The following is a 15,579-nucleotide window of genomic DNA, read 5'->3' on the forward strand; positions in this document are numbered from 1 at the left end:
GAATTACAGATAAAATTTGGAGAAAACTAGTAATTTTAAAATATCAGTCTTATTCATAAATCTTTTTTTTTTAAAGATTTATTTATTATGTATACAGTATTCTCAGTATTCTGTCTACAGGCCAGAAGAGGGCACCAGATCTCATTACAGATGGTTGTGAGCCACCATGTGGTTGCTGGGAATTGAACTCAGGACCTTTAGAAGAGCAGGCAGTGCTCTTAACCGCTGAGCCATCTCTCCAGCTCCTTATTCATAAATCTTATTTAGGTTTTCTTTCGTGTCTTCCATTAAAGATGTCTACTCTTATCCAGCGAAGGTCTTTTGCCCTCTTAAAATAAAACAAAGCAAGACAAAACACACACACACATACACAAAAAAAAATGTTTATTTCTGAAGCTAGAGAAATGTCTCAGCAATTAAGGGCATTAGTTGCCCTTTCAGAGGACCAGAGTTTGGCATCCAGCACCTACATCAGCATCTCACGACCACCACTCTTACTCCAGTGCCTCTGCTATAGCCCACACACCTGCAGACACACACAAAAATATATTTTTTTATTATTTTTTTTATATTTATTTATTTATTTGATTTTTCGAGACAGGGTTTCTCTGTAGCTTTTGGTTCCTGTCCTGGCACTAGCTCTTTCTAGACCAGGCTGGCCTCGAACTCACAGAGATCCGACTGCCTCTGCCTCCTGAGTGCTGGGATTAAAGGCGTGCGCCACCACCGCCCGGCAAAAATATATTTTTTAATAAGACTTATTTCTAAGTATCTTTGAGAGTTATTTTTAATGAAAATATGAGTATGAAAATCTTCACATATATAAAGATAGTAAAATCAGCTGTCATGTATTCTGTGATTATTAGAAGTTCATCTTGTTCCGTCTGCATCCTCTTGAGCACCCTCCCATCCCCTCTGCGTCCCAAGGGGATTGTTTAAACAGGATACAGCCATCAAATTATTTCAGTAGATCAGGAAATTACATTATACACAATAAGATATGTCTCTAAATCATTTTCAAACCTAAAGTTTTGAAAGAGTAATTTCTTACTGTCATCAAGGATCTTTGAGCTGTTGTTGATTGGTTGATTTGTATATTAGATTCCTTCTCATCATGTCTGGGTGTGTGTGTGTTTCAAGAAAGTGTAATTTTGTCCTAAGGAATTTCCTACATTCTAGGTTTGGTTGATGGCTCTGCAGAAAAATAGAACCAATAAGGGGTCAGAGAAATGAATGAATTTACTAATTACATCAGTGGCTGGTGTGGCTGTAAAGGCAGAGAAGTCCTTTGATATGCTGTGTGCACGCTGGAGAGCCAGAGAGGTCAGTGTGTGTTTTGTCTCATAGCCAGTGCTGTATATCACGGCCTGAAGCTGAAGGCCTGAGAACCTGGGGTCACCATGGAGGACGGGAGGCCTGCATGCAGTGCAGGAGCTGGGGTTCAAGGAAAGGTGCCCTTCTCGGCCTTTCTGCTCCATTTGAGCCCCATGTTAGGTGATGCCTGCACACATCAGCTGAGCACGTGAACCTTCTTCATCCAGTCCTCTGGTCCATATGCTGGTCTCTCCCAGAACCGTCTAAGTGGATGTCCTCAGAGGAGAGCCCTTCACACACTTCCTGGGCTTGTGGTAGTGGGGTAGACCAAAGCACTAACCCCAGAGCTGCCTGCTTAGGCCGCAGATGTGAGGTTTTGTGGGTAGACAGGATCTCAGCGCATCTCACACTGACCTTGAACTCGCTATATATCCTAGACTAGTCTCAAATTTTGGATTTTCCTGCCTCTTCCCTCCCAAGTGTTGCGATTACAGAAATATGCTTCAGCGCCCAGCCTCCTTATGACGTGTGCTGGTGTGTGTCGTATGTATGCACGTGTCTGATTCGATGACGTGTGCTGGTGTGTGTCGTATGTATGCACGTGTCTGATTCGATGACGTGCTGGTGTGTGTCGTATGTATGCACGTGTCTGATTCGATGACGTGCTGGTGTGTGTCGTATGTATGCACGTGTCCGATTCGATGACGTGCTGGTGTGTGTCGTATGTATGCACGTGTCTGATTCTCTGACATGCTGGTGTGTGTCGTATGTATGCACGTGTCTGATTTGAAATGTAGAGACTGGACTCAGGAACATTTGTGTTCTCTGGCTGCACTACGTGATGGGTGGTAGTGCTGTGTCCTGTCAGAGGATGTGCTGCCCCGCAGTGTCTCTTCGTGGACTGAGGGCTGGGAACTGGGGCCTAGGATCCCGGGTCATCTCCTGATGGCTTTCTTAGTCACGGATGAGGATCATTTCCGTTTCTGTTATTTTTCTATGGTATGGAAAGTCATGGTATCGAATATTTTCATTTTAACACATTCATTATCTAGATTTTAAATAATACTTTCATCATCTCTTTGCTCCTGTGAGACGTAATCGATGTGTAAGAGGCAAGAGAAAAATGCTAGCTAAAGTGCTTTAAAAAAAAAAAAAAAAAAAAGATGGGTTCTCATTATGTCATCCTGACTGCCCTGGAACTCACAGAGGTCCACCTGCCTCTCCTCCCATGTGCTGGGGTTAAGCGTGTATGCCACCATGGATGGCCTCTAAATAGTTTTAAAATCGAGTTTGCTGGAGGTTAATTTAGTTCTTGAGTTTCCTCTAGGGACGGTGAAATGTTTTTGTTTTTTCTTTCTGAACTTGACGATAAACGGATATTTTAACTTTTACTTAAATCTAACACTGGTATCTCTATTTTTTTCTTTTAATAAATGAGTAATCAAATAAGTGACTGGTGGCTTTTGACGGGAGATTGCATTTGAATCTGTAGGACAGTTTAGAGAGACTGAATAACTTCAGTCATACACTCCGTGACTGGGGCATCTCCTAGTGAGGGTTTCAGTCTTTCTCTTGGTAGTAGTTTAAATACAGCTGCCTTTTGTTTACTGGGCTTGTATCTTGCAAGCTTGCTAAATGCTTGTCCTAAAGCAGTTCCTTTTAGAGCCCCTGTGGCCTTCTCAAGACGAGTCAGCGTCAAGGAAAGGCAGCTCTGTGGTTTCCTTCTCATTACTGATATCCCTCCTTTGCCCCATTGACCTGAATTCCATCTCCACTGCTGTACTGAGCAGGAATGTGGAGATGCATGTTCTTCCTTGTCCCCAGTTTCCTGAGGGAAGCCATCTGCTCCCGACCCTTCCCTGTGGGCTGGGCCCCTCTGTGCACCGATGCAGTGATCCTTGACCTGGAAGGTTTCATGCTCTTCCGGCCATGGAAGCTGGACTTGGAATCCACCTCACCCTCTGGCGTCGCCCCTCTTTTTTACATTAGTGATCAGGAGCTCTGTCCGTGCGTCTCTAGTTGTTCTAGGTGCAAGGCTTGTGGGTAGCAAGGAGGATTTTCTCCTTCACTCTACTGGGCAGGCAGCTCTGCCTCTGCCCCCTTTGAGCTCAGGCGCTCTTGCCTCTGAGGCACATAAGCAGGAAGTTTCCTGACCTTCCCCAGCTGCTTATAGACTAGCTTTCCACTTCCAGGGAAACTTGCCTCTGTTCCAACACAGGAAAGGTGTATTTCTCTCTTACTCTTTTATATGAGCAAATCATGGGGGGAAGAAAACAAAACTTTTGAGTGTTGGTTTTTCCTGTGCTGAAGTTGAAGAATTCTAAACTCCCAAGATAACCCACAGTTGGCCTGAGTCGGCTGTAGGATTTGGGCCATGCTTTCACCGAGCCCCCGCTCTTGTCTCAATGCCTGCCTGGGCCTTCTGCGACAGCGGAGCTTAGCTGTGGCGGAGTTTGGACCTCTTTCAACAGGAAATACAGACCTGACTCTGGGTGTGAGTTCTTTCTTGGGTTTTGTGTTTTTCAGATTTTGCCATGACTTTGAACTAGTTTTTGTTCATTTTCATTAGTTGCTAATGTTCTCATATACATTTTGTTGATATAGGTTGTAGTTTATAGTTGGTACTTTGCCCTTATCTAACTACGTGCAGGTTCCAGTAGGAAACCTATTCTCAAAGTGCCCACCACCAGTGACTCTCATTTCTGGAGAGTTGTTACAAGTGGAGATTACTGCGCTTTCCTTAGATCTACAGAAGCTTCAATTTGACAGATTTCAGTGACTTTCTTTGTAAATTAAAATTGGTCAGTGAAACGTAAACATGTGAGAGTAATCAGAATTAAATATCTCTGATTGGAGTATTCTAAATTAAATATCTGATTGCAAAAAAGGCTTCTATCACCTTTGCTCTCATTCAGCGTTCCTACGTAGAGTTTGACCTCTGTCCGTCAGAGTTCTGTACATATTCATTAAGTTGGATTTTATAAAAATGTATTGTTTTAGTTTTTAAATTTCTTCCCCCCTCCCCCCAAAACAGAGCTTTGAGACGTAAGCTTAATCATTGTGTCCTTTTCTTCTAGCTCTTATCTCTTCTTTTTGAAGATTTGTTCAAGAAATTTAATTCGGAAATGAAGAAGATTGCAGACCAGGTGATCCCTAAACAGAGAGCAGCCCAGTTTGACGTTGTGAAACACATGCGCCAAGACCAGATCACCAATGGCATGGTGAACGCCATTTCCACCGTGAGTCTCCTCTGCAGTCTGAGAGGTCAGGTAGACTAGAAGTAGGAAGGATAGTGGGAACACATGTGACAGAGATAAAGTCATAAATGATACATTTACATCAAAGAAACATGAGATCACCGATTCTCCCTGAAAAATAGTGTGAAGTTTAAGTGCTGTCAGTGGGAATTTTGTTAACATAGCCGCTGTCGCTGTAGTTCGTTCAAGTGTGGAGTCATTTAGCCGTACGAGCTACTGCTGTCATTCATAATTTAAATAGCTTTTATTATGGTTTTCTTACTTTTTATTAGTTGTTAATTACTTACAGTGCTTAGTTCACAAACTTCATCATGGGTGTGGAGAGAAACTGCATATGCATATAGGGTTCTGGAGTTCTTGCATTTCAGGCATCCCCTGGGCCTTTGGAGCAGGTCCCTCATAGACTGAGGAGGACGAGTGTGTGACTTCACTGCTGTGATATAGTTCCTGCTACATGGCACTGTGAAAAATGCACTTGCAGGGAGAGGAGAGATCCCTTGGTCTGTTAATCATCCTCCTTTTCATAGGCACTTGCCTCCATTTTCTTCCTGTAATGAAATTGACATATATCAGGCAGATTTCTTAGTCGGCAGCTTTTGTCCAAAGCCATACAAAGGTGTTTTATTTCACAATAGGGTTTATATTCTTCGGAGATCCATCAGCTGTTTCTTTCTGGGCCCTGAACCCATCCCCTGCAGCTGCTGCGTATTCAGGGCCAGGCTATTCACAAGAGGTTATCAGATAGGTGTCTGCTCTCTTTTTAAAAGCTTAGCAACTATAGGTCTATCTGATGAAGTCTGCCCCACATATTATATTCCAGACACACAATTAGTTTTATGGATGATCTTGCCCCAACAAAGAACAATATGGCCCAGTGCTTTGAGTCCCATGACCATGAAACAATAGGGCAGACTTCTTCACTGCAGCTTCAGAGGGTTAGTGGGTCTGTGTGGCCGCCTTTATAGAGCCAGCCACAGCTAAGGAAGAGGTGCAGCCCACCTCTGCTTGGGCATGTTGGCCTCCTGGTCTATGTTCTCAAGGCAGAAGACCTGTAACGTCAGCATTGCCTGACTGTGTTCTTCCAGCAGAACACCGGTTTATCTTCTCGACACCTGCACTTAGAAAGCACTAGGCCTTGTGGCAGGTGTGTCCCACCAAGCTAGCTTCTTCCTGTGCTCCATCCCCCACCTCCTTCCTAGTGGGCTGATCATTTCAGCTCCGCTGCAGGTCTGTCTTACTCTGGAGCCAGCTGATACACAGCAGTCTGTGGGCTGCCTGCCTGCTTGCTCTTGGCTTTTAAGGGGTAGAGCTTTATGCTTAGAATTTAGCATTTATTAAAACTGTCAAAAAAATTGAAAATCCCTAAGAAATAGATTTTGAATTTAACAAATGAAAATTTTAATTCATGAGGGAGATCTCCTAAAAAGTCATATTTTAATATAAACTGTATTTGCGCTCCAAAAACAGTGGTTCTCAACCTGTGGGTCATAACCCCTTTGGAAAGCCTCTATCTGAAAATATTTGCATAATGATCCAAAATAGTAGCAAAATTGCAGTGATGAAGTAGCAGTGAAAATGGTTATATGTCTGGGGTCACCACAGCATGAGAACTGTACTGAAGGTTTGCAGCCTTAAGAAGGTTGAGAACACCGTCCTAAAAGTCCACTAATTTTCTTGTTTTGAGGCTTCAAAAGCTGGGATCCACAAGTGCTCTCTTGAAATTGAATTCAAAAGTTTGTGTTAATAGTCCTCTGTCAACTTTTCTCAAGAAAACATGAATATCTTTCACCCGGCTCTTGAAGAGGACGTGGCGCGCCCCAACACACACAGACATCCTCTGTGATGTCTTGGAGATAACTGAGTCAAATGGCTTTTGAGATTTTTTTTTTTACTTTGCTTTTTTGATGCATACCATTTCCTACAATTTATGTTACTATGTTTTCATGGTTTTGGAGAATAATATTTAATGTGTACAACTAATATAAACAAAAAATTTTTTAAATATAATCTGATGTGTTCAGTATATAGAAGATAAAATTAACATTCAAAATTTACTTGTAAGTCCATTTTTATTAATATTTCAGATTAGCATACAGATTAATAGAGTTCAGCATTATAGCATCTTCTCACTAATGACAGAAATTTGTTTTAAATTGATGTTTCTTGATTTGACAACATAGTATTTCTTAATGTAAATACTACACAGTTTTAGGGCTGAAGCTGTAGCTCAGGTAGAGCACCTTAGCATTTGCAAGCCCTGGGTTTGATCCCCAACAAAAAAGAAGAAGAAAAAGAAAAAAAGGCCATGATAAATTAAAATAGACAATTTCATATTCCTTGGGCCTAGATTAAGAAAGTATAGATGACTGTCTCTCATTAATGCTGTTAGAGCCCTTTTTTCTGTGCTTGTGTTTGTCTCAGCACTGCTTTTGGAAGGCACCTGACAGTGCGTCGTAGGGTTCTCTTTGGACTCTAGGTAGGTTTTGCCTGCGGTGTGTGGCGCCCTCACTAGCATCTCACTGGTCCATTTCTTGCTCCCTGTGGAATCCTCTGGTTCAGCTGCCTCGGGCAGTGGACCCTGAATCCCAGAGAAGGTGACTCTCCTGCGCGACTGCTCGGAGCTGGTCACTAGTCACAGAGTAGCCCCATTCTGTGCCTAGAAAGCCCAGCAGCTCCTCGTTGAGTTCTGGCTTTGGTTTCTATAGTTAGATCACGCTGTATGTGCATCCACAGTCGTCTCACGTGCTTCGTCTCTCTGCAGGGAAATTGGTCTCTAAAGAGATTTAAAATGGACCGCCAGGGCGTGACCCAGGTGCTGTCTCGTTTGTCGTATATTTCTGCTCTTGGCATGATGACAAGAATCTCCTCCCAGTTTGAGAAAACAAGAAAAGTGAGTGGTCCTCGTTCTCTCCAGCCGTCTCAGTGGGGGATGCTCTGTCCCTCTGACACACCTGAAGGAGAGGTAAGGTGCTATGGAGTCTCTCTGGGGTCGGAGGTCACACCTGTTGGGATGGGAGTCTGGGGTCCTGCTTCTGGGCCCACAGGTTATTTCTTTTGTTCTGATTAACTGGCTATTTGGCGAGAAATACCGCTGTGGTTTGTCAGGGCTCTATCACATTATTCCAAAGCCAGAGGCCTTTCAGAAATTGAGTCAGCATCTCTTTCTCACTTCACCCTGAGAATCAAGACATATAGTAAAGAGGTGATCAGGATGTAGACAGCTGAGAGAGCCATGACCTTTGATGCTCGGAATTATCTTTGAGTAGCTTCTTGATTTCTTTAGTTGTGCTTAAAGGACCCCATAGACAGTTGCAGACAACTTGACACATGCAGCCAAAGACCTGCAGTGATTGTGAGTTGTATGCACAGCACAAGCCATTACCTGACAGCCAAATCATTGGATTCTCCGAGATTTAATTACTTAGCCTCACTCTGTCCTCTGTTTCTTGGCTTCTTTTTATAGATTAAAAAAATGATAATTTGTCTGTGTTTGTGTGTGGCTGAATGGATCTATGTGCACCATTTGCATGCAGGCACCACAGAGGCCAGAAGAGGGCGCTTTCTAGCCCCTGGAACTAGAGTTAGAGGCTGTCGTGAGCTGCCTAGTGTAGGTGCTGGGAACCAAGCCTATGTCCTCTGCCTCTCTCTAGCCCCAGGCTTTCCCATGATACTGTTGTTAGTATCACCTGATTCTAGTCCTTTTGAGTCATGAACTAATGGAGGAAGGTGGTCACCACTGTATCTCCAGGTAAAGGAGGAAGGGTAGACCACCTCTGTATCTCCAGGTTCCTACAATAGAAGTCCTGTAAATGTACGTTGAATGAAAAAAAATAAGTGTATAGCAAGTGAAGGTATAGGCTTCAAAGTGTAGGAATTTGTTAGAACTCAAAAAGTGAAAATTAGTTCAAACAGGCTATGGTTTTTAGAAAAATTCTAATTTATCTTAAACCGTAAGGAAATTCATATTAAACTTAATATAGTTTCCAAATATATATATCGTGAACTTTCAATTACTTAAATTTCTCATAGCTAAATTTATTTTCAATTTATCTTAGTTAGAGTTTTTATTGCTTTTGGGGGTTGAACCCTCAGCAGCAGCCTTTCCTAGGCTCTTTTCAAGGACTCCGACCCTGCCACATGGTGCCAAGCCTTGTCTTTTCTCCGTAACCCCTACATTCTGAAGGTATCTACTTCCACTGAGGCGGCACGTCCATCAGTGGTCTCTCCTGGCCTTCCCAGCGCCCAGCCTCCCCTGCTCTCCATGACCCTTTCATGCCCCCTGGGAAGTTGTTTACATTATCAAGTTTGGCTGCCAGCACAAGGTGCAGCCTTGGCCCCCTCTAGACCACAGCACTCAGGGTACCCAGATTTGCCATGATGGTGATGGACTTCTTAATCACTGCTGATTCTTCAGCTCCAGCTGACCAGTATCAGTTTTCTTCGCAAAGCAAAGGTTTCCTTTTAACAGTTCCTAATTCAAAATATTGAGTAGCCCTGATAGAGTCTTCAAGGGAATTGCAAACCTCTCTCTGAAACCTCACAAGCCAGGCCTCCATTGTCTCCATTCATCTGTGTCCCTACCTTCCAAGCCTCCGCACAACAGCCTGCTGAGCTCTGAGCACGCAGATTTTCCACCCCAAAGTGCATATGCCACCACAGTCCTCCAGAAAGCACAACCAGGTCCGTCACAGCAAGACCCATTGACCTGGTACCGGTTTCTGTCTTAGTTAGGGTTTCTATTGCTGTGATAAAATGCCATAAAACTTAGAGTCCCATGTCTCACTCCATCACTGAGGGAGCTTGGGCAGGAATCTGGAAGCAGGACCTGAAGCAGAAGCCATGGAGGAATGAATGCCGCTTATTTGCTTGCTCAACCTGCTTCCTTATACTTCACATGACCACCAGCCTAGGGATGGTGTTACCCACGTGGACTGGACTCTCCCACATCAGTCACTAACGCGTACTTCAGACTTGCCTTCAGGCCAATCTTCTGGGGACATTTTTCTCAGTTGTGGTTCCCTCTTCTCAGGTATCTTAGCTTGTGTCAAGTTGACAATAAACTAGCCGGGACAATGTCTTTTCTTGTTATCCGAGGAGAAATTCCTCAGCTTAAAGAGTATACACATTTTAAAGGTGATGTGCTTGTTTGAGGTGTGTGTGTGTGTGAATTCCCAAGCATCTCTTTCAAGGTTGTACTTTTTTATATTGCCACCAACAAAGAGGTGAGCCTTTTCAAATACAAGCTGTACTTTGTATGACTGATGCCCATTCTTAGAAATGACTGTCTGTTTTTTGTTAGGCCTGTGGTTTGGTTAAAAACTTGGCCCTTATGACACATATTACAACTGACATGGAAGATGGACCCATTATTAAGTTGGCTGGTAACTTGGGAGTAGAAGATGTGAATTTACTCTGTGGAGAAGAGCTCTCTTACCCCAATGTGTTTCTCGTCTTCCTGAATGGTAAGTATGCTATAGAGACATGCTCTTCCTAAGCCAATGGCTCTCAGCATGTGAGCTGCAACCCCTTAGGGGTCAAGTGATCCTTTTATAAGGGTCATCAGACATCCTGCATATCAGACATTTACATTATGATTCATAACCATAGCAAAATTTCAGTTATAAATTAGCAATGAAAATAGTTTTGGGATTTGGGGGTCACAACAACATGAAGAACTGTATTAAAGGGTCACAGCATTAGAAAGGTTGAGAACCACTGTCCTAAGCAATCTTTTGAGAGTAGAGAGAAAATCCTTTGATCCATTCTTTTTGTAGTTAAAACATAAACAAGCTTTAGTTATGGCCACAGACAGACCTTTAAGTTGTATTTTATTTTTATTGAAAATAAGTATTTTCCATACAATATGTTCTGATTATGGTTTCCCCTCCTTCATCTCCTCCCATGTCCTTCCCACCTTTTTGCCCTTCCAAGTCCACAACTTTTTTTCTGCCTCTTTAGAAAACAAAGAGGAAAACAAATGAATTAGAATAAAACAAAACCAAACCAAAAGAAAAAGCTAAAGAAATGGTACACAGACAGACACACACAACACACACACACTCACACACACACGCCATAAAAATACAAAGTATGGTCAAAAATACCCAACAAAGGAATATGAGACTGAAGAAAAATCTCCAAAAGTACTGTTGAGTTCTTTCATCTTGGCCATCTACTTGCTGGGCGTGGGGCCGCCTTTAAGTATGGTCTGTGTACCTAGTGAGACTGAAGGAACTGATCTCTCTGTGTGAGCAACTGATTGTTAATTGGAGATAGCTTGCATAGGTATCTGGCACAGGAATTCCAGGCAGATGGATTCCAGAGAGGGGAGTGGACATGAGCTCCCGTGCTGACTGAGACGCTGATTTGAAGGAAGAAAACTGGTAACAGAGCAGTGTATATTTTGGCTGTGGTACCCAAGAGTCTGAGAACACGGAAGAACAGCACTGGGCCCATCTACTGCTTTCCATCTATCTAAGCGGCTAAAGCATCCATAGTTGAATAAGCGTCGTGTGATATCTCAACAGCTAGTTAAATACGCACACGGTTCTGCAGAAATGATCACATCAGCTCACTTCACAGTGTTCAGCTATTTAGTCACCTACAGCTCAGCAGTGGGGCAGGATGTTGTGCTCCTCTAGAGCATCTCCATTTCCTCCTTCAAAGCCCCAGCGGCTGGCAGCAGTGTGCCCTACCCTTTCCTCTTCTGATGTGATAGCTGCGTGTTGTCTGGTGTGCTCTTCCCTTCTTTTCCCCCTTCCTCCCAGTCAGGGAGTCACTAGCCCTTTATAACGGAGGCTCTGGAGTCAGGGTCAGCTGCCTGCCTTGTCAGTGCTTCCCAGGAGTCTGCGCATCATCCTGTGCCTCTGAGTCCTCATGCTAACCCTGGGAGGGGAAACCTTGGTTTCCTAGCAGGTTCTATAGGGCAGGGTTCTCAGCCCTTTTCCTCACACCTGCCTGTTCTAGTGTGAACCTTATGCCCCCGAGACCATGCTGACAGCCAAGGACAGTGAAGCCAATCTTGGGGAACTTCTCAGTCAGTGTCTGGAGTGATGGCCACAGGCTTCAAGTCCCTCAGACTGTCTTTGAGCACACCCTTGTGCTGCTTCCCAGAGCCTGTGGACCAGTTCTCGTGTTAGTAACTGTTTTCAAATGGCTGTTCCTTGCTTCTCAGTACTAATACTGGATGGGTAATTTAAATCAGATTACTTTTATCTGACTTACCTGTGTCTTCTCTGTTTAGGCAACATCCTAGGTGTCATCCGAGACCACAGAAAGCTCGTCAGTACGTTTCGGCTGATGCGGAGAGCAGGGTACATCAACGAGTTTGTCTCTATCTCCACAAATCTTACAGATCGATGTGTTTATATCTCCTCTGATGGAGGACGGTTGTGCAGGTATGTTGCTGTAAAGAACTGAAGTCTTTTTATGTGAACTTCTGAAAGAAATGGCCTTGCTTTTAGTTTTGAAGATGCTTTAGCCTTTCCTGTCATGGAGATGAGTTTAGTTCAGTTATCAAACACTCTCGAAGTTAATGGCAGGTTTGAAAGCTAGTGGGAGACAGGTTCATCTGCCAGGAGAAGCAGAAATAATTACCAGTAGCCACCAACTGTAGTATGAATGGATGCTGGTTATGTGTTGTCTTCCTGGGTGTGTGATGTGTGGGAGACCATTATCTGAATTACTGTCTTCTCTAATGAGCAACTTGGCCGTCTGCGGGCCTGAGCTACATACCCGGAGCTAGAGGAGAGGAGATTGGCTTTTTCTTGGCAGTCCTCAGAAATCGTAGTTTTTACCCCTGTATTCTGCTGAGCTTTAAAGTTTTAGTAGAGTTCTGCTACTTGACCCGAGAGTGAGGGGAAGAGGCCAGGGAAAGCCAAGAGTAAGTGTATGAAGACATAGATAAAGAAGGTAACTAGAAAAGTAGACTCCTTTTGTTCCCTCGGTGAGTAGAGTCCCTCAAGCAGACAGAAACCCACCAGTGTCTGCCTTCCACCAGGCACTCTTACTCGGCGCTCCCTGGACCCTCTTGGCTGTCCCAGTTCCTCATTCTTCTCAGTATTTCCCCTTTTTCCTCGATTCCCATTCCTTCTGGCTAATTTTTTTAAGCAAGGTAGCTTTCTTTTTTCCTTTCTCTCTCTCTCTCTCTCTCTCTCTCTCTCTCTCTCTCTTTCTTTCTTTGTTTTTTTCTTTCTTATGTTTATAGTGTTCTGTCTGCATGCATGCCTGCACACCAGAAGACAGTACCAGATCTCATTACAGATGGTTGTGAGCCACCATGTGGTTGCTGGGAATTGAACTCAGGACCTCTGGAGGAGTAGCCAGTACTCTTAACCTCTGAGCTATCTATCTCTCCAGCCCCTCCCCCTTTTTTCTGGCAAATTCTTAATGCTTGTAGTAAAGTAATTTTCACTTAGCCTGTTCAGAATTGGTTTCTTTTATATGTTGCTGAAAACAGGATACCCACACTTGAGTCCTAACTGACCGTTTAGTGACTATGATTCTGAGTATTCCAGAGTTTCTGACGTTTGCTTTCCTTGGCTGTGAAATGTGAGTGGTGGCGCCTACCTGTGGCTGGGTGAAGAACTGACTAGTATAGTAGACTGTGTAAGTGCTGACCGAGTGTCGGGTGTGGTGGCTCAGTGGCCTTAATCCTAGCATTTGAGGCAGAGGCTGGTGGTGGATCTCTGTGTGGTGAGCCTGGTGTCTTTGGTGAGATCCTGTCTTAAACAGAGGAAGAAAGCAGGTATGAGACAGCATGGTCTTCTAGGGGGCAGGAGAAGCAATGGCATGTGCTAAGCTATTCCTGTTTGGAATTTCTTTATTTCACTGTATCCATATAATAAAGCTTGTTCTAAAAATGTTAGGTGTTTTTCGGAAGTAATTTTACAGTAGCAGACCTAACTGGAGCGGGAGAATTTTTGAGTAAGGGGCCTCTTCCTACTCTGGCTTCTGCTCTCTCTTGTGAGCCTTCACCTGAGCTCCCAGAGAGAGTAGGGCAGGGGTGGGTCTCTGCTTCCTCAGCTAAAACCGAGAGTTTGAGGTATTGCTGACTTCCTTGAAGAGATCGCCCAGCTCTTGAGTTCACTCACTCGTGCCCCGTTGCTGCTTCACAGTGCTCGTCAGTCTTCGCATCCATATTGGGTCCCGACGACACGCCTGCCTGCTGGCTTATTGCTCCTCTCTACGAGCTGCTTCTCCAAGAGCAGCAGCCCTTGGCGTTTCCATGCCGCCTGCCAGTCTCTGTGGGCACTTCCTTGTGGTGACAAAGCCCTCAGAGGCAAGTCACCTGTTAGTCTGTCTCAGTGTCGCTTGTCATGTACCGGCAATCTCAAACATCTGGGTCTCCTCCGAACCCTCAGAAGAGATGCTGGTTTTTGTCCTCAGTGACAGGTCTTTGCCTGCCGACACCATAGACTTCACAGCAGTTCTCTTGTATGGGGATGTGTCTCAGGATTCCCCAGTGGGTGCCTAAACCATCAGTACCCAGTCTCAACTGTACCGTCCTTTTAGTCAGGTAACTGAAGCTGCTACTACATGACTGACAGGGAGGTGTCCTGCTAGTGCTGTGTAGTATGGATACACTAGAGAAAAAGGTAATTCCCTTCCCCCGTAGAATGCAGCAGGTGTTACAGGATTTCACCACACTGCCCAGAAGGGTCAATGGTTTAAAAGTTTGTAGACCTCAATTGCCTCCTAGTAACTAAAATCACCAAGAGCACAAGAAAGACCCTACATGTTCGTACAGCAAAAAATACTCCATGTCCTCAAGCAATTCCAGAAGAAACTGAGTCTGTGCTCTCATATTCCACAGTGGTAAATAGAACTGGGTGACATCATTCTTCTAGTGAGTTTTTCTTCTCCTGTCCTAGGCCTTACATAATTGTTAAGAAACAAAAGCCAGCAGTCACAAATAAGCATATGGAAGAGTTGGCTCAAGGTTACAGGTAAGTGACCAAAGGTAGAAGTTTATAATCTCTCTAAATATGTGCATTCTTTGATATATACTGTAAGGAGCGAATATTTTCATCTCTAGGCTATTACTGTCTCCCCACCACATACCAGCAACCAGTTAAAAATCATGCCATGTGCCATTGCCCGCATGTGAGGAAGTACGTAACACCGTAGCTGGTGAGGTTGTAGAGCCTTGCTGTAAGTTTCTCTCCATTAAATGCTTCACCCAGGAAATCCCTCAGAACCTGGCTGCTTATGTACATTCTGTGTCCCTCACGCCACAGTTTCTAAAGTCAGTAGTTCTAGGAGTGGGGACCAGATTGGCAAGAATCACCTTCAGTGCTTTTATTTTAGCAACGTGTGACCCATCAACAGTGGGTTTTAGGTATCTCAATGCATTAGTACTCTGTAGGAAAGAATGGGACTATGGATGTAGTGAGAACCAGGTCTTCTGTCGTGTACAGAACGACCACAAGGTGCTTCAGTGTCTCCTTTACCATTGTTTCCCCAGGAACTTTGAAGATTTCTTACACGAGAGTCTAGTGGAATACTTAGATGTGAATGAGGAAAATGATTGTAACATTGCACTCTACGAGCATACGATTAATAAGTAAGTAAGACTGGTAACAACCACAGTCAAGTCCACTTGTCCATGGAAAGGACTGTCTGTGTTCACTGTCCCCATTAGGTCCTGTGGGGGGTCGGGGGGTCGGTGTTGTGATAAAGCATAGCTGTCGTTTGTCCCAGTGAAGTGCCACAGAGTCGCTCACAAGTAATCTTTGATCATCTCTCCTGCCATGTGATACTTAGTGTACACTTTTAAAAAGAATTGCCTCTCCGACTTCAGTATCCAACGGCTGTAAGCACTGAGCTTGCGAGTCAGGATTCGGAAGATGTGTTTGTCTCTCTTAGATAGGATTTTGTCTGAATTCTTGTAGAGCAGGAGTCCCACACATAGCATGTTGTACAAATGTTGTCTGGAATCTTTTAGCGCAGGAATCCCACATATAGTATGTTGTACAAATACTGCTGAGCATGTGTCAGTGTGAACTTG

At 44.0% G+C, this 15,579-nt stretch overlaps 1 protein-coding gene across 1 annotated transcript in view; it reads left to right on the top strand.

The window, feature by feature from the left end:
- The window catches only part of Polr3b (RNA polymerase III subunit B), a 103,956-nt gene that overhangs the window by 43,043 nt on the left and 45,334 nt on the right, over window positions 1-15,579 (top strand). The window contains exons 13-18 of the mRNA XM_041674642.1: window positions 4,392-4,553; window positions 7,333-7,533; window positions 9,871-10,033; window positions 11,815-11,968; window positions 14,444-14,518; window positions 15,037-15,135. Of these exons, the coding sequence (XP_041530576.1) occupies window positions 4,392-4,553; window positions 7,333-7,533; window positions 9,871-10,033; window positions 11,815-11,968; window positions 14,444-14,518; window positions 15,037-15,135 (854 nt within the window). The remainder of the gene's footprint in view (window positions 1-4,391; window positions 4,554-7,332; window positions 7,534-9,870; window positions 10,034-11,814; window positions 11,969-14,443; window positions 14,519-15,036; window positions 15,136-15,579) is intronic.

This window comes from Microtus oregoni, unplaced genomic scaffold, assembly GCF_018167655.1.
Source record: "Microtus oregoni isolate MIOR12 unplaced genomic scaffold, Mior012 000001F_ref0000356, whole genome shotgun sequence".
Taxonomy (NCBI): Eukaryota; Metazoa; Chordata; class Mammalia; order Rodentia; family Cricetidae; genus Microtus; species Microtus oregoni.